The sequence below is a fragment of the Chamaea fasciata genome, unplaced genomic scaffold (genome assembly GCF_029207755.1).
Source record: "Chamaea fasciata isolate MVZ Bird 193981 ecotype frontalis unplaced genomic scaffold, bChaFas1.0.hap1 SCAF_4, whole genome shotgun sequence".
Lineage (NCBI taxonomy): Eukaryota > Metazoa > Chordata > Aves > Passeriformes > Sylviidae > Chamaea > Chamaea fasciata.
The window spans coordinates 5,656,349-5,676,322 of record NW_027094089.1 but is presented as its reverse complement, the minus strand read 5'-3'; the positions used below and the strand labels follow the sequence as shown (position 1 = coordinate 5,676,322).

The window sequence follows — 19,974 nt, the reverse complement described above, 5'->3', positions numbered from 1 at the left end:
TTAGGAACTTATCTACTGGCTTCTACAAGATAAAGCAGGAAAAGAAAGCTTGGAAAAGGAGCTGAAAATTAGGTCAAATTATAAAAACAGTGGAGAGAAGTTAATGAATAAAATTCAACTAATTCAATCCTATCATTCACCACCATAGCAACATTAAATAGACATCATAATAACCAGTCAAACAAAAAGCTATTCAGAAAATGACAAAACATACTTAAGACATCCACAGATGTAAGAACTAGATTAAAAGTATCTCATGTACACTAAAGGGGCAGCAAAGAGGGATATATCAACAGTACAGGTTCTCTGGTACAGGGGGTCTCACATCTGACTAATAGCTCGACAAATGTCTCCGAGGTACAAGCCTCCTCACCTTCTTCCACCATCTTCAACTATCCTTATATCTTTCAGGTGCATTGGGCACTGCAGACAAAGAGCCAGCAAAGAATTATTGCCAAAGGGGAGCTGAGTGCACAGCAGCTATTGGAAATGTCAGTAGGCATCTGCCTGCAATCAATGCTATGTCTTTAGAAGTCTGACTCTGGTTTTTTTTCCCTAATGTAACACGTCATACTGAGTATTTGTCAATGACAGCAACTGAAAGGGTGCTCCTGCCAAAGTACCAAGTCAGAAACAACATCCTCACCGAAAGACTTTCAGGAAACCAAGTGTTATATAACAAAAATTTACAGCCAAACTATAATCGTTACGTAGCCCACAGACAAAACAACGCAAGTACAGTTCCACACAGAAAAAATGAGTACTTATGCACCATCTAAAGAGCATGCACACACGTGTTACCAATTAGCTATAATACTGTCACTTCAATTCCTTTAATAATGTATCAACTCTATGAACAGAATAACCAAACCCACTGATCACTTTTTATTTCTGGAGTAAGAATTACTAAGAAAACAAAGAAACAAAAAATGTGGGTTTTTTGTTCTGTTCTGTAACTCTTCAAGAAGCTTCTGAAATACTGATTGGACAGAAGAATCCTCAGCCATGGCCGTTAAAAGAAACCCACATTATCCACCAGATTTTTGCAAGTGCTGAACATAGAAAGAAGAGCAATCAGTGCCAAGCGCTTGACCTGGGCAGCAAGTTTCTCATTTCAGTCAAAGGCCAACAGTTTGCTTCTCAGAGCTTTGTTTATGAAGCCTAGAATCACAGTCTAGCTCGACATCCTGCATTATCTTTGAAAAGTTCACACTGACTAAAAGTCATAAGGAGTGAGCATTTGGAATGTTCTCTTATTACAGAATAGGCATGCATGTGCAAGCAAAAGGTAGGGCAGGCTAAGTATATACATATTAATAAGTCATAAATAAATGAATAACGAATAGGCGCATTATTTCTTGTAGCTGTATTCAGATGCTGTAGATCAGAGCTGGTTTCTTTCCAAGCGTTTTTTGGTTCTTTTAATATTGTGTTTTTTTAACAAGAACTATCCAAAATTCAGTTATGAAACAGCCACGCAGTATTGTTTATCAGATCTAGGGACTCCAGTGGCAGAATACACAAAAAGATATTGCTCTCTGATTACTTAATAGGGCACAACATAAGACAAATGCCTGTAAAGCTGCTGCTGATTATCTGCCTGTTTAGTTAACTGCTAGAACTGCAGGCCTTCTTTAAAGGAGCCTGCTTTTCTTTATTGTATTTGCTCTTTTCTATTGTATTTTGAAGATCTGGGATAGAGATGCCTGAAGAGTTCATGAAGGCATTTCTCCTACTATTTAGTAAGTTAGATGATGCTTTATTCTCACAAAGCATTGAGAATAATTGCATTTACATACTGTTTTCTGCTGTACACTCCAGTTAGGATGCATTCAGGAGCATAAATCTGTCTTAAGGCTGGTACTTTCTATCCTATCAGCACAGATCTCACAAAGTTCTTGGAAAATTCTTAATTTGCATAGTAAGAAATACATTCCAAACATGGCTTTAAAAAATGAAGTGATTCTAAGCTCATTTGCAATTTTAACAGCCATGAATTACAGACAGAATTCCTAGTACGGTTATAAATTTTATATTGTTTGCACAACTTGATTAGGAAAAATAAAGAGGAAGCTAGAACTCATAGCTGTAGTATCTTTCCAGGTTCTTCTCACTTTTCTACAAAATAATGAGCAAACTGGTGTCTTCATAAAAGAAATTGAATTGGAGCCTTATTAGCAACAATATTATGAAAAACATAACCAGTGCAGTAGCTACTCTGCGTCTGTCTCCTGACTTAAGCTCAGTCCACATAAGAAACATGAGCTTTCTTGCAGTCTCACACAATAGGCAGAGAGAAAGAACAGCCAAAGCTCCCATTGCGCTGACAGAGAAGCTGGCACTGAATTCATAACCAACACAACCAACTTCCATACTACATGGACTCACAGCCGTGAACCAAAAAGAAGTTTTAACCAAACCAATTAATTCTTACTTCTTTACATGAAAGGCAGATCTTAAAATGGTTTGAAGAAATGCCATACACTCAAGTTGAGACTTGACAACCCACGCTTTTTATCAAGCCAACAGAAACACTGCCATTAACTTCCAAAGGATTCTACCAATATTGATAAAAACAGGCCGAAAAAGTGCTGCTATTTGAGACAAAAGGAAGGAGACAGACAACAGAGTCTGGCACTGCATTTGTTTGAATACACTGCAAAGTGTCTTACTTCAGGAATCATTTAATAATGATTATAAATTCCTTTAAGTGAAGTATTTAAACTATAGCCGTATGAAGTGTACATCAGCAAATACAGGCTTTGTAACACCTGTAGCTCAAATGTGCATGAGTCAGACTTTCCATCCATCTCAGGACAACACATGTAAACCTCATCCCCAAGAGACCCCTGCAAGGCAAGTCACCAGCACGTTATTATGGCTGTTTCTGTTTCTCTCACCAGAGCCATCAGCAGATGATTACACCTACCTACCAAATGTACTGGAATCGCAGTGTCAAATATGCTGGGATCTGTGTCAAATGTCTTACAAGAAGGATTAAGAGATGAAATACTCAAATACAGGTGAGGATGAAGGTAACAGAACAAGAAGAGTGGAGTAGGTTATCCATATCAACTGCACAACCTCTATGGTGGAACAATCCTAACCAAACAAAACCAACAACAAACAACCATACAACAAAACATAACCTAAACACACAGAGTATGAAAATAATCACATAAAATAATCCACACTGCAAGGACAATTAAGAGTACTGATTATTCTACAGACCACAAAACAAAGTATGAGGTACAAATAAGTGCTTATGGCTTCCATCCACATTTTAGTGGGGGTGGGGAAAGTGACTGCAGATAAGTTCAGTTTTCTGCATGCTGGCACACACACCACACCATCCCTTCACTCCTGACAGATGCTGCCTACTACTCCACAGCCACATTGATTATTGCAGTTCAGCAACCGACAATCTTTAAAAAAAAAAAAAAAAAAAAAAAAAAAAAAGGCCGGGACAAGTGAGAGGGGGAGGCGGTTTTTCTTCATCAAACTTTTGAGTTTGTTCCTCCACAGAAACGAGTTATTTTCGGTTAAAACCTTGACTCGCACGCTGACCCCAGCCAGTATTTAAAATACAAAACTACTTGTCGCCTTGGGGCGCTGCAGGAACCGGTTAGCGCTTCGGAGGACAGGCTGCCTCCCCGCTCCCATTTAACTGGAAAAAACCACGATATGCCCACCGCCCTCGGCTCCAGCACTATCTCCGCCCGCCCCTGCCGGTGGGAAGCGCGGCACAAGCCCGCAGCCCGCACTGAGCGAGTCCCGCCCCGCGGCACGCGCGGCTTCTCCGCTGGCAGGGCGGGCGGTGCCGCCGCGGCCGCAGGTGAGTCCCGCGGGCTACAAACACACCTGCGCGCCGCTGTTACCCGCGCTCCGCCCCCGCCCGCCCCTCGGGGCCCAGGGCCGGGGGCGCCGGGGGCAGGAGGAGGAGCGCAGAGGGTGCCGGGGATGCTACCGACCTGCTCCTCCTCCGCCGCGGGCTCCAGCGGGCCGCTCCCGGCGGAGCCCTGCGTCGCTCCCATAGTAACATCGCCGGGCCCGCCGCCCGCGGCCTCGGGGGCTGGCGGTTGGTCCCGGCAGCCTCAGGAATGCTTCTCCCGCCTCCGCCCCGCGAGGGAACCGGCCGGGCCGCTGGCGAGGGGCTGCGGCCGGAGCCCGGCAGGACAAAGCCGGCTCTGAACAGCCCTCCACAGAGGGACTTTGTCCTGCCGGGGCCCTGCCGCCCCCGTCGCCAGCCAATCATGCCTGTAAACGCCCCGGGGAGGCGAAGAAACACTTCCATTCTCCCAAGGAAGAAAAGAATTGTTATTCCCCCTTTACAAAAGTATTTCTTTGTGTTCCTGCCCTTCACAGCGGCCGACAGTTGACGCCTGTCACAGGATAAACAGGAGCGATGGGGCCGGTGGCCCAAGCCCGAGCAGCATTTCTGACACGAGGATTTCGGACGTCCACAGCCTGTGGATCTGTCAGTGTGTTTTTCGGTGGACGTGGATGTGTAATAGATGTACTATATAAAATTCGTGTATTAAAATTGTATGTGGAAAAATATACATTGGGATTAAAAAAACCTGGATTCTTGGAGACAGTCCGAGGGCGTCTCCAAGAATTCCAAAGTTGTTTTTTAGCTTGGAGGTGCCACCACGACATTTGCAACATAACAGAAGAGATAACGTGAAAATGGCTCATTAATCACGGATGGGCCACATCATCGCAGCCACTCAAGGATCTGATAACGATCGCGAGGGAAACTAGCAGATGATTTCATCCAAGTGCCCCAACAGAAAATTCGGAGACTCTGTTTTGGACTTTTCTTCAGGAAACCGTTTCAAAAACATCCCTCGGGGGATGAAGGACATTTTGGCAGTTGTGCTATTTGCCTGATGTCCTGTTTTGGGCGAATTCGTGTTCTTTGCGGCAGTCGTGTTTTTGCCTCAGGGCAGAAAAATGGTAGAAAGCTCCTACCCTGAGATTCTGAATTCGTGGCCATACCTGAGAGCACCATTGTTGCTGCTGGGTTGTCCACCCAGCATTCGATCGATGTTGTCCTGATTTATCGTGGCGTTTTCGAAATTGATTTTTGAAAATTTCTAACTAAATCTTTGGATTTTGAATTGGCTCGTGATCATTTATAACAGAAGTGAAAGCCTCCACACAGCCGACGGACTCTCCGCATCCACAGCCCTGGTCAGATTTCCTTCCCATCACCTAAACAGCCTTCTACATCAGTCTTAAAAGTCCACACCGTTGCTATTAATTTAGAGGCCAAATTGCTTGCTCTGGGTGCTGTAATTACGTATTCTAAAAAAACACGTTATTGAGTTAACTACTCACAAGAGCTAGCAGAAATGAGTGGTCACTAAAAGTACTAAGGATGAGAAGATGGGCAGAAATTCAACCACATTATATTCAGAAATAAAGACTTCTTTCCCAAGTGCTGCTGTCTTCCTGGCTTTATGCTATTTTGGGTGGATGAGGGAATACTTGAATCAACTCTTGGAAGGAAGAAACTGAGAATGAGTACCAACTGTAAGGGAAAAACTTTCTTAAGCCAATGTGGTAAATGTAGTAAATAAATTCATGTATAAATAATATTGTATGTTATAACCTTAAAATTTTGTCATTGTAAGTTTGGATTCCCAAAACTGCAAAAGGCATCTCTGAATACCGAGGCCCATTGTGCAACTGTGAGTGAATTCAAAATTTACAACAGAAATGGCAAGACTGAACGGGAGATGGCCCATTCATCAAGGGCGGACTTCTCACTTCAGTCGATCAGCGTCTGATACCAATCTGGGTGTAGGAAGTCCGGAGATTGAACTGATCACCATTCCAACACCCGGTTCCAGGAACACCTTTCAGACCCTACATACTGCCAAGAAAATCTTTCAAAACCAAACTCTGAAATAAAGAAATACATGAATATGCGGACTGGACAAAGACTCACAATAGACTCACCTCCAGGCAGAAAAACTGTATAAAATCTGTGTGCCAAAAACCAGCATCCGTGGACAAGGTGGGACAGCACCGTTGTGGCTGCTCCTCTGTCCACCCAGCATTTAATCGATGTTGTCCAATTTTATTGCGGCTGTCTCAGATTGATTTTGGAAATGGCAAAATAACATCTTTGATACCAGATTGGCTGATAATCATTTATAACAGCCAATGTTTAAAAAAAAGGGAAAAAGCAAACTCCCCATTACTTTGAATAGCCTACCCTCAAATTTGAAGAGAACAAGCAAAAAAAAAAAAAAAAAAAAAAAAGTACCAAAAACTTTGCTCTGCTTTCATGTTGTTCCTCCTCTCAGTTTTGCAAGCGAGTGGTACCATACAACTTTTTTTTTTCAACACTAGCAGTCCAGTATATGGCTGAAGTCAGGACCACTTGGAAAAATGAAGCACAGGAGGTCAGGTTCTTCACACATCCTCTGATAGCTCCTGGCATCAAGAATTTGTCCATGAGATACAGCATGGCAAGGCAAAACAACTGTCACTCTCCACGACGGTGCACACCTCTGCAAACTGGAGGCAACTTTCCGAAGAGCACTGTTTCACAACGTCAGCATAGAATGTTACATCACAGCATTAGCAGAGAAATCCACTGTCCTGTACTTGTTGAAAAGACATGACACAATGAAGACAACAAGATTTTGCTGAGGACAACTACACAGTTTTAGATGCAAGAACAACATTTGTTTTAAGCTGGATGGCAATATAGTTTTTGAAAAGAAGCACTTGTCAGACATGAGGTGGGATAAGAAAAGGAAAAGCCACTAGATCTCTTGACTGCCCTCTGTTAACACATACACAAAGTTCATAGCAGCATAAAGTAGAGCACCAGCCTCCTGAAGCTGCTTGCTTCCACACAGGTTCTGGCAAAAGATGAAGAGCTACCACTTGATTCGCCCACTAGAAACAACTTCTTGGCAGGCAGTGCCAGTCAGAGCAGTCTAAGGCTCTGCTTATGCTGCCGAAGGCCAAGAAGGATTATTTGTGGTTCCAAGCAAAAGCTGTGGCTTGATTAGTCCCTCCTTTTTGGCAGGTTCTGTCACTTCATCAGAGCCACAAGGCATTATCACTAACAGAGGCTATACTTCCCTGAGCTGTAGGGCACAAGCAGGGTTAACACACTAAGCTAGCCTGAGGTAAGTGTAACACAGATGGAGGAACTGACCACAGTTATGCAAGCCAGATAGGCTGGTTTTCAATCTTTCAATCCCTGGTCACAAAATACCATCTGGGAAGGGCCTATCAGTTTGTCTCTATTTAGTTTCCTGCAATAACAGATGGAAAATAATCCATGTGGGCTTATCAAAATATTTCCTATGTTTGTCCATAAGATTTCTCACTTTTAAGAGCAAAGTATACATATCCTTTCTTGCTTTCCTTTTTTTTTTTCTCAAAATAAACAGCTACTCTGCCACAATGGGCATATAAATCATCCCATATCAGCCTGCAAATGTGAGCACTAAGTGGCCTCCAGCACTCATGCTCACACCAGAGCTTGGCCAAATGCCCAGATGCTCATAGTGATGGCATGGACTGATGTAAGAAACAGTGTAGTAACAATTACCAGGTTTCTTATCCTCCAATTCAACCACCAAAAACAAACTTTCAGGCCTGCTCTTTGACCAAGATGGATATGCAAGAAGGCCTTATGAGAGGAAGATGTTGCCAGCTAAGCAGCAAATGGAAGAATACCAGTGCAAACAGTGATCAGAGTTGTGTGATCTCCTCCAGCACCTGCCTCCTGTGGTAGGAAAAGGGGAGCATCATTCAATTCACCTAACAGCTATTCCATGGAAGGACAGCATCCCCATTCTCTTCCCTTGTAAGCCAAACAAAACCAACCCCCTAACCTGCAGCTCAAGCATACTATTTACCATTAGCTACAACCTGTCCCGTTTCATCCTCTCTGAAACACCACGAGACCCCTCAGTGTGGACACAGAATATGTATAAACTAGACAAAACTCACTTGGGACAGCAACACAAGGAAAAGAGGGGCAGGAGCCCCAGCCAAATGGTCTGACATGTCTGTGCAGGTCCCTGAGCACCCTGAGTGTTTGGAGGCATGGCTGCATGCTCATTTCAATCATTGATCTCCCTTTGAAATGGGAGGTGCAGGTCCAGTTGTAGTCAGTCCTGCAAGGGATACTGCATCATGCAGAGTACAGCCTGGGTATCAGCACCATGTCACAATTACATGAACTGGGCTACACACTTGCAGCTCTGTTCTCTGCAGTATTTAGGACCAGCTATTCTGCACGTGCAATAACTCTACAAAGCAGCATCATCTGCAGGGGATTTCATGGAATGTTATGTAGGTGTATAGGAATTTTAAAATTAACTTCAACAGAAAGATTATTGGTATTAACTTTATGAAAAACATGCAAGCAACTTACAGTGAACACATTTCCCATTGAGATTTTCATTTTAAGTAACCAAGGAAAACATTGTCTGCCTAGAATCAGATTGAATCTATGGGCTGGGTAGACTAGTTTAGAGAGAGCATTTGCTCTGGCCTGAATAATGCAAAACCTAGGACGTATTCCATTAAATTATCCAATGCTACTAAGAATGAAGCAGTTGTGCCTCTTCCAGCATCCACAGAGGGAACACCCATTTAACACTACACTAGAGGATGCAAATTTAAAACAAGCAGCTGCTCTCCAGTTACTCTAGCCAGCCGAGTAAGGCCATTCTGTAACTTGCCTGCAGCAACTATTGTAATTCAGGTTCTCTCCACCTCCTCTCCACCACCAAGCCTTTTAACCTGTCCCTATGACAATCAATTTTTTCTGTTTCTTTACATGTTAAAGTTCAACACTTGGTAGTGCTGCTAGACAGCATGGCAAAAAGGCAACCTCCTTAAAGAGCTGGGAACTGTTTTCAGAAAGATATACTGGGAATGTAGGCTGCTAGTCCAGCTGTGGAACTATCTGAACACAGATGTCAGTTTTGCTCTTGTTTTTAAGCAAGTGCTCATGATCCTGTCATGAGAGACACTGTAGAAGTTTCTAAAAATACCATGTTGTCAACCAGCCTTCCCCCTTCCCTTCCAGGCAATCTCTTTAGACTGCCATTTGTCATCAGCCTGCAAAATCACACAAATCAGTCAGCCCAGTCCTACTTAAATGATTCATAAATCCAATTATGTCCGCTTCTTTATATAGTAAGCTGGGCCCTAACAGATTCAACCTTCAGGATTAGAGGATGTGTAGGTAGCTGACCTCTGACTCTCAGGAACTGCTCTGGAGCTCCATACATATGGTTCAAGCATGCAGCTCTACACTGGGGTTGTCACATATAGGGCACAGTAATCCTAATCTCTGTTATGGGGGACTGGAGAAGAGACACCTTGCATACTACCTCAACACTTGCTACCATGTGTAGAAGTGAGTCCAACAGAGGGTCACCAAGATGGTGGGGGCTGAAGCACTGGCCCTGCAAGACAAGGCTGTGGCAGCTGGGTTTGTCTAGCTTGGAGGAAGGATGGCTTCAGGACACCCAGCAGCCACTCATTGGTGCTGACAGGAAGAGATTGAAAAGAGGAGGCCAGGTTCTTCGCAGTAGTGCAAGGTGGATAAGAGACAATAGACCAAAGTTCAAACAAGACAGGTTCAGATGTACCGAAAGGGAAATGATTTTCCCCATGAGGGCAGACAAACCATGGGCTCACTTCAGAGAAGTTGTACAGTCTCTGTCTTAGGAAGTTTTCAAACCAAACTGGGTAAAGCCGCAAGCAACTTGTTCTGATCTCACAGATGACCCTGTTTTGGGCATGAGGCTGCACAAGAAACCTCCTGAGGTCCCTTTCCACCTGATTATCCTATCATTCTGGACTAACTGCATGACTTGAGTTCCAGCTTAAAGCAGAATGATGCAATTATTATCCTGCCCCTTGTCTCCGCTTCCAAAGTACAGCTTGTGATTATGCAACATAAAGATTCTAGCATGCAGCTGCTGGGTCTGGTCTGTTGGCTGTCTCTGATCTAGTGTAAGAATGAACAGCTATACACACTTTCCAAATCTCAAAGCAGGAATATTAAGGCTGTTATTTTAGAAAGCAGAGATTCCCAGGAAGAAACACAGAGCCCAACATACACAGCATCCCACACTTCATTCATATTTTTTATGGGGTAATCAACAGTATCAAATCCTCTGTCACTTATGAGGCCATCTATTTTGATGTTTTCAAGAGCAGAATATTTAAAAAAATTTTAAACCTAGACACAGAGATTTACTGAGACACCTCAAACTACTAAAAAATTAAAAATGTAAATAATTATTTAGACCAAAAGGCAGCACTGTTCTAGGCGAATCATAAACTCAATTTCAAGTTCACAAAAAAGTTTGAAACAGACACAGTGCTACAAGCTGAACAACTAGGAACAGCACTGGACATTAACAGTATGAAATACAGTAATATCTATATTTTTATAATGTAACATAATGTATATTTTCCTCAATGTTTTGGACAGTCATCAATTCCACTAGATCTCACACATTACAAGTTTGTTCTGCTTTAGACCAGAAGACTATTTGTTTTGTTTGTTGCTACTTTCTTTTTGCAAACAATACAGCAATTAGAAAACATAGATATAAAGCATATTCATAGGATAAATAAAACAGCATGGGAATATGCAGAGGTGTTTGGTAACAGTTAATAAAAGTTATAGTTGTGAGAAAAAGAAATACAGTCTATTTGTTCTTAACACATTTTCATCTGAGCAATGTTTTAAATTACACTGCAGTTCCTTGAAAATTACTCTAGTAAGGCAAGCAGATGATATAGTTTGACTTACTGCTAGAGAGTGAAATAGGGTCTTAACAGTGACTCTGCTAGAACACACACACACTCACCCCATCCCCTCTTCTAGAGCCTACACAAATTGAAACAACTTTCCTTAGCATGAGCACTTCAACCTCTACTACTTCAAGAAGCTACAAAAACTAGTACCATTATTCAAGAGTGAAATAACAATGTAGTTTAAACAAATCCAAACCGCACAAGTGTGTACTGTTTTTCTCCTCAAACACCACACAAAATGTGTATCAGCACTTGAAAGGAAATCTCTTCCCCAACCCCAACTTTTCATTTTAAACAGCAGGCACATTCCACTTGAACATTCATTTTGCCTACATCTAATTTCCTTCCTCTCTTCTCTGTGTTTCTTGACTACTACTGGCAAGGCTGTGAAACAATCCTCTGCTTTTAGCTATTTATCTGCCTTTCCCTACTAGAAGTCAAGTCCTACAACATCAAAACCTTACCATGGTAGTCAACTGTTATGGCTCAAATTAATTAAGACAACACAATAAGAGAAAACAAAGATCCCATTCTCATGGAGATCATTATGCTTATTAAAAACAAGCAAGAGAAGATGCAGATTACATGAGACTAACATACACAAAGATGTGTTACTTTTTTTCTTGGTATAGGGGTTAATTTGAAAAACAAAGCCCCAGACAGCAGTTCTTCAGCCAAGTTAGTTCTTTAGAGCATGAAAACTAAGCTCTGCCTCTTCCCATCCTATTTATACTGGCAAATCTCCTGCTGATGGGCTTATTAAGAAACAAAGCAGTTCTGCAGCTCTATTCAGAAACAGCAAGGTCCCAGCAAGGGTACTAAGGCCCACTTTTCGGTTTTTTGTAAAAATCACTGAATGTTTTTTGCAAGTGACTAAAGTGACCTGGCAAGAGTCCAAAAGAGAACAGCAAGAACAATCAGGGAGAAAGCAGATGGCCACAGCCACACCAGTCATTCCCTTGCCAGTTCCACAACTCTTAGAAGCCCACAAACAAAGCAGCTTGATGTACCTTCTGAGCCATCTTGACCTTGCTGATATATGGTTCTGCAGTTTCTTTTGCTAAGCGTTGAGCTTGCAACTACCCACATTCCCTGATGTAAAGTTTGTATACCCTACCATTAAAAGCTTCCGTTTTGAGGAAAATGTCAGAGCCTGCTCAAGACCTCAGCAGAGACATTCCTGCCTAGCTACATTTCACTGATATTCTCATATCAAATTTCCTCTCACTCCCAGAAAATTAAACAGAGAAGTAGCTTTGGTTAAGTATGTCACAAATTATAAAGTCAGGACAGCAGATATGCTTGTTTTTAAGTAAATTACTAAAGCAGCAATAGCTATTCATCTCAAAAATGAGAGTCAATTATAGTTTTGCACAACATCAGCATAAAATCCCTTTCCTCTCTTAAAATCATCTGGTAATGACTTACAAAAACAAGCCAAGCATGTTCAGTCGACACATAAAACTAAGGACACATTTTATTGTCCTTCTGGAAGCACTTGAGAAAAAGTTTCAAAAGCAAGGTTAATATGCCAAAAGGATTATATTTACCTTAATGATGTACTGTAAGAAAATATGCAGCAAAACAACTCTCCCTGTGTGTGGCTATTCTGTTTCCCAGGGCTGACTGAGTCACCAAGCAACTCCCATGAATTTTATCCTTTGTGCTTAAGGAAATTATTTATCCTCAAGTCCATGCTAAATATTTATATTTGCTGAAGACATCATCATAGATTGCATCCATTCTTTACCAATGTTTAGCTTACAGATTAACTAGTACAGGCCTGTGCATTATTATTTGCATAACTTTAGCAGGATATTGACTTCATTGCAGAAGCCTCTCCTCCTCTGGAGGCCTGTTGTACATCATCAAGTTCTCAGCAAATGTGCATGCAATCATTTTCAGATTCTTTGAGAATTCAAAAGAACTAGCTTTAATTTCATATTATTCTACTAAGTTCAATTTCTTGAAGCGTTATAAAAACAAAACTAAAAGAAGGTACATCTTAGCTAGCACATGAGAATAATACATCATTTTAACCTAATGTCTAGGTCTAACTGAGGCAACTTGACCAGTACCGTGGGAGGAACGACGATCTTTGAGTGCTGTTGTCTGCTTGCTGTGCGATGCTTTGGGCTTGATGTACAGCTGTGCTCCCAGTCCCACTCACAAGGAGATGGCAGTGCGGTAGTTTGCTCCCTGAAAAACAAGGTTTCATTTAAGTCATGTAAAACCACAAAAGAGTGCTTGTAAAGCCTGGAACACTGAAGTCCTAGAGATAACAAGAAGACAAAATATATTTCTCTGCTTAGTTTGACATGCTTTAGCTTCCCTAGCAATCATGTGGAAATAGTGCTTGAAGAAAGGAGATACTCAGCAATATTTACACACAAGCCTGCATGCAAAGCAATCAATGCATTTTTGCCAATGAAGTACGGGATTGATAGGAAGCATAGTTACTTCATTGCACTGGTCCTCTGCACAAACCATCTGGCTTTTTGTTTTGATTTAGTTTTGGTCTGATTGTTTAGCTTGCACAAGATTGTTCACAGGCAAGCTAGTAACAGCATCGTATCTTGAGCATAACCTCAGCAAGAACAATTGGATACATGCGCTCCAATGACATTAGATGGTAACTTAAGAACTTCAGTTGCCAAATGACAGAAAGAAAACAGTTCCCAGTGTAATCTTCTATCCCCCTTCCCCTGCTCAACAGGCTTTAGCTACCCCTCTTGGGCACAAGTAGGATGTTAGCTTCCATTCAGCATTCCTGTCACCTGGCTCCCCTTCTCCCTGACCCCTTGCCTTGTCTTTGATTACCTCCAGTAGGAAAAGAGAAAATGAATGGTTTCACTAAGACAAAGAAGGAACTTTTGATAGAAATAGACACACAAGCTAGTGGATAGGGCTTGTTGGTGGCTTTTGTTTTGTTTTTAAAAGAAAACCAACATGCAACTCAGTAATTTTAATTCTTCTCTCAAACACATCTTTCCAAAGTGTTCCATCTTCAAAGACAGATATAGCCAGACTTTCCTAGAAAAGTATATTAATTATTCTTCTAGTAGGTTTGAGTTTGCTTGTTTCTGCTCCCCCCCCTCCCATGCAATGTATAGGTGTTTTTTCATTATGGTTAATAATCCATTAGCCATTTCTAGGTGGCTTGAGAGATGTTAGAAAGAGATACTGAAAGAATTCTGCAGAATTTCCCCAACTGTCTAAAAGTCTGGCACAAGTTTTGATGTGTCTTGTGTGTGACATCTACTTTTTCCTGAGAGCAAATATAATGACGTCACAGGTTCAAAAAAGCAAAATTAAAATTTCTAAAATACTTAAAAATTACATTTTGTTTCAGATTAACTTTTTAAAACATGCAACAATGGAGGCACCTGCCAGACATCACACCTAGAAACTAGAAGGTTATTTTCTCCTTTCTCCCCATACTCTTCCAGCATAAAAGAATTTTTCAAAAAGTAAAATACAGTTTTAAATCAAGGTATGATTTCAGAAGTTGCAGAACAAAAATATGCTTATTATGAGTTTATATGACCATCAAAGAGCAGCGCAAGTTATACCATGCATTCAAAACAAACTTCAGCCTTTGTTCTAGGCTGTGTACAAAATACTATTCTGGAGGCTGCAGAAAAGTCACACAAGCAAGCTAAACCTAACTACCACTGCTGCCATCATTGTCACTTTGTCAAACTTTATAAAAATCAATCTGTCATAGAAATCAAATCACTATTCCAAGCAAAGATGGAAGCAGAAAAATTAAACTTTGTAATGTCTTTAATATGAAAATATAAAGTAATCCCTTAGCAAAATAATGTATCTATCTTTCCTGCTTTCTTTTGTACAGTAGTCTGGGTTCTTAAGCAGAATTCTTACAACTTTCAAACTGGCTCTGGACCTAGCATCACATTCAAGTGCTTTTTTATTTTAAGAGACATTTAAGAAAAATAAAGTGCTTAATTATGCATCTGAATTTGTGCAGTGAGGAGTTGACAAATGAGAACCTCTATACCTGTTATTCAATATTAGGTTTTGGAAAGTGTCTTGTTATGTTGCAAATTTTTCCTATATACACACACTCACATTTATAATATTTTATTTTTACAAAGAACATGACAGGGTACCTCTAGAAGTTGAGTGATAAGCTGATTTTAGCAAAGTACTATTATTTATGTGTTTATTCCAGTCATGTAGAATAATCAGTATGCACCTACAAAAAGAACAGTGCTTTTTTATGTCAACTCTGTTTACTTTGATACGATTGCTGGTTATCAACCTTTAGTTCCCTGAAAGTTTTAATAAAAACATAAAAGGGATCCCTGTTACAGTCCAATGACAACAGCTTGTCTGCTTTTCTGAAACTGTTGGAATGGCAAATCCAAATATTATCCAAATACATCTTAACCAATTTGAAATTCCAAGTGTGTACAACAATCACATTAACTAAACCTCTCCCTGAAAGCAAGATGTTGAATAAGAATGCTGGAAATAAAAACAAATTTTACACAGTGTATTTTGTATTTTGATACTGACTAATACTCAGTAATAGATGAAAGACAAACAGTCACAGTTACAAAAAAAACCCCAGACATTACAGTTAATAAGTTTCATTTTTAGAGGGTTTGATTCAAGCTGTGACTCTGGCCAGAATAACCTACTTGAAAACAAAAAAGAATTCTCCAAGAATATATCATTACTTTCCAACACAGTTTCTCAAAATAGCAGGAGAAATCAGGTACCATTTTATCAACATATAAAGAGCAGCTGAAAAAGTCAAGGAGATTTGCATGTAGAAAATTTATATGGAACAATCAAAGGAAGTCACAGTTCAATACACTCTGATGTCCTGAGTCCAAATAGACTGCACTAAGAATCCCTCTTAATGGGCAAATTTTTAACAAAATGCCCTACAAGCACTCATGAACATGACACTGGAAATTTAGGACCAACTTGAAGAACACTTGTGTCAATAAAAAGGTGCAAAACCATTTCCATCTGTGTATTTTCTAGACTGGTTTTTATGATAGAATATTGATTTTGTGGTTCTGGTGATAGGTCTGGAAAATAAAAATAAATCATATGGTACTTAGTGATTTATTTGCTTTTACTGTTCCTACCATGATTAAAGAAGCGCATTTGTAGAAAAATTGCAGGGTAAATCTGAATGCAGTTATAGTCAAACAGCCACAATTATAATCCAAGTTTTTCTTTGAAGTCTTGGTTACACAGAACTATTCCAAACCAATAGAAACATACAAATTTGTCTTGGACAAAAGTCTCTCTTCTTCTGCACTCCTCTGCAATGTCTGAAATAAGGTGACAACATTCTGTTGTATTACAAAAACATGAAAGACCAGAAGAACTGTGAAGACACCCATCCACCCGTGCTACTCATACAGGGGCAGGTGGGAGAGAATGACAACTCTGTTTTCCACATAACATATGTTTTTGGTGGAAACAGTTACATACAGAAGGATTTTTCTGAAGCTTAATACTCAAGTTGTGTGGTCCAAGAAAGCACTCTGGATTATTTTAACAAAAATTAGGAAAACTTTCTAGTAGGGAAACAGTATTCCTAATGAACCCCTGCTTCTAAGCAGAGAAGTAAAGTTGCCTGTACAGACAAAAGTGATTTTCCTTTTCTCATTTTAGAAACTGCTTTTCAGACAGAAAAAAATTTAAAATATGCATATTTTTAAATGAGGAGAGGGGAAACTCAAATATACATCAGGTTAGTAGCAAGCAAAAAAATACAAAATAGCCATTTCATTTCTGTTATGATCAGTATACACATGTTTATTCTCTCTGTTCTTTGGCAAACTTCTCATTTAGAAATAAAACTTTCTCCTAGTTATTCCTCTAGCCAAGGATGGGTAGTACACAGAAATCTCTAATGAAACCACTAAGTTCAACCACAACCACTGAAGATACAGATCTCAGAAGATACAAAAAAAAGATTACCTGTTCTATGAATAACTTTCCTCTTTCTGATAACAAGTTTTAAAAATGCATGATTCGATATGAGCACATTTTTTCCCATAGTTACTCACTGCTTGCTTTTTAACACTTACCCTGGATGTTGCCACAGATTTGCATGTCTACCCTCAGGAAGCAATTCCCTCTTGTTAAGGGGAGTAATACCTATTGCTGCTTCTAAGATAGTTATGTATTTCTTGTACCGCATCCTGCCTTTCTCAAAGAGTTCCACCACGCTAAGTTATCATCCAAATGCAGATGCTGCAACTGAAGTCATGCCTCTTCACTGATTTGAAATGCTGCTTTTTAAAACATGCTGCAAGTTTGAAGCATAAAAATAATGCTTTTTTTTTTTCCTTCTCCCAGGCTTGGATAGTTAGTAGAAGAGAGAGAAACCAAAGAAAAACTCCTACCAGATTCCCCAGAAACGTCATTGTTACATAATTTGATCTTTGAATAAGACACTAATGAAAATGATTGAAGAGACAATCATGGTTCTAAGCCTGGCCGGATAATGCACGCTCTCCAATTGACTAATCCTTTGCTAAATCTCTGCTGTCTATAATCTTTCAACTGCTAATGGAGCACTAGGTAACTTCTCTGTCAAATCCATCCAGGGAATATAAGAGATCTGCACAGAAACTTTGAGACCATTTTAGAGAGTGACAGACAAAAATAGCTTTTGCCTTAACTCTTCTCACCAGAAAGCACCAGAGCACCAGAAAGCTCTCTGTGTCACAAGTGTCAAACGGGATTTAGCTGATCTACTCAGAAAAGGCATGGAGAAATACTTCCTTGTGGCTTGTACAGAATTAAGAAAGCTAGAGACTCCCATTATGATACCTACTAGTCATTCAAATGTGTCTTACATGATGCCAGAAGCCACATCCCACTTCAGAATTGTTCCAGTCATAAGGTAAGTAACTGTGCGTGCCAAACACCTCAGGTATGAACTACAAAGATGGAGACACATGCACATATTGAAAGACATAACAGTAACATTTTGGAAATACTGCAGTACTGTCAAACTGCAGTATTCAAAGAGATGTACTTGATTGCAAAACAAATCAAGGAAATGTTGATATAATGCTTCTTAGATAGTAAGAAATGAATGCTTATATTTGTATATTAGGATATAGTTACATATATAAATATTATGCACTTATGCAGTAATAGAGATAAAAACACAGGAAGAAGAGATGTGACAGGAAGACTGAGCCTGGAACCACGACCCCCTCTGTAAACTGTGCATATTACTTATTCCCTAGTATTATTAGGCATGTGTGTATTTCTGTTGGAGTGATATCATATTGCATGCTCCTTATTTAGAAACCAAGATGATTTATTGATCTGTAAAATATTTAGCTCTTAACAACAAGATTTGTATAACTATTTCCAGATCCTACGTTACTTAAAATCCTGCATTAGCCATATTTGGTATTCAATATTCAATCACATTTGTAGATTATGTTAGCACATGCACACACTGAACTATCTCATGTAATTACTAAATAGCAATCCATGTGACTGATCTTAGAAGAGCAAAATAAAATCAAGCATCTTACAGATTCAGGGAATACCACTTCAACTGTCAGAGGAAAAAAAATCACCTACATAGCTGCATGCTGATAAGGAATATGTAGTCTGAAATGTAGAAATGTTTTAAGAAAAATAATTAATATATTAAAACCACATGAATTAAATTAAGCAAAAAATTACATCTCCGTGTCCAAAAAAAAAAATCACTTAACAACAACTTTAAACATCTGTATACAAAGCATTAAGAAGCTTAGGAAAGCAGAGTAGAAGCCTGCAAGCGCAGCTAACATCATTAAGCCTGTATGCATCCTGATTTCTGATAGCTTTGGTAGCTCTACCGTGAAGGCTGTACTGAGAAACAAGAGACAAGACAAAAAGTGAGCAGTTTTTGACAATTCCAGTATTTAAGGATCTTCTGACTGTAGAAGTCCATGACAGTTGAAAGTTACTCAAAAGCAGAAATATTTTTGTAAAATCCAGTCTTCCCTCAAAGTGGGTTTCATTAACACCTTCAGTATTACCACACTTTCTCCTATGAAGTTTTGGTATTTTCTTCTGTCCACCTTCTACCCTAACACTTCTTTAACTCTAAACTTTTCCCTCATAGATCTAAGAAATACTTCTTAAAAAAACTTTCCCGCAGTATTTTCCAAATCCAGTCCTACACTAAGTCTAAAAACCATTAAGTGCTGCTCTGGTTCATCTTTTGCCTCTTTGAGCAAAGCATATTAATTCTGACTAGAAAAGGAGCCTCATGACTAGTGTTGTACACAGGGAAGCCAAGCCCACAAAATGAGCACAAGTTACTCCCAAGTACTGCTTTCAGTTAAACAGTGCGTGAAACCTCCAGGTATCTAGAGGGAGAAAGACTGACTCAGCGTTTATCAACTTCCTTCAACTTTATTTAGAAACAGTCCAAGCTGCTAGTACATGCATTGTTAGTGAAGGATGACTTATGTAGAGCAAACAAAAATCTAATACATACCTTCCTCCATTGTTTCCTGCTGGAGAATTTTCATCCACTTTTTTTTTTTTTTTTTTTTTTTTTTTTTGGTCTTTGTATTTTTCCAGGAAGAACAGAAACCAACGAAATTGCTGTTTTATTGGAAAGAAAACAGCACAGTTTTCCTAGATGAGAACACACAAGCGATGCCTTGGAAAGTACAATGTATTTCTGAGAATGGAGAAAGAATGACAGAGCTTTTTTCTCCATTAAAGAAACATTTACGAGATCAAAGCAAAAACTTTCATTTGCTCTAATCCTCAACAGATGAAAACAGTCATACACTCTTAATTAGATGTAGAGCATGCTTCTTGTAAACTGATGGCAGAGGCAGGATCACATCTTCAGTCACTTCAGACCTGACTAAAAAAAGTCATCGCCCAATGCAGCAACAAATTACTTTTCATCTTGTGAAAAAACAAAACCCTGTTCTTTCTCATCTTTCAACAAAAATCTGTGTAACAGCTACAGATCAAAGAAAGCAGCATTTCTTCCTACATGCTTTTGCTCAAGTGATAGGAATAACTGTGACAGTCGATTGTTAACTTCCAGAACACACATGTGTTTTGTTTGCACCACAAACAGTGCCTGTGTAAAGCCTGATCTGTTAAAAAAATCTTAAGGTA

General features: G+C 39.8%; 1 protein-coding gene across 2 annotated transcripts in view; it reads right to left on the bottom strand.

The window, feature by feature from the left end:
- TJP2 (tight junction protein 2) overlaps positions 1-19,426 on the bottom strand; it is a 59,484-nt gene extending 40,058 nt beyond the window's left edge. Inside the window, exons 1-2 of one of the 2 annotated variants that reach the window (XM_066180785.1) lie at positions 19,331-19,426; positions 12,900-13,020 (exon numbers count right to left, since the gene is read on the bottom strand). Coding sequence is in view for 1 of the 2 variants with exons in the window: in XM_066180784.1 (XP_066036881.1) it covers positions 3,972-4,034 (63 nt within the window). In the remaining variant the exon portion in view is untranslated. Of the gene's footprint in view, positions 1-3,971; positions 4,181-12,899; positions 13,021-19,330 lie in introns of those variants that run through there. The other variant, XM_066180784.1, reaches the window with a different exon arrangement.
- Positions 19,427-19,974: the final 548 nt, after the last annotated feature.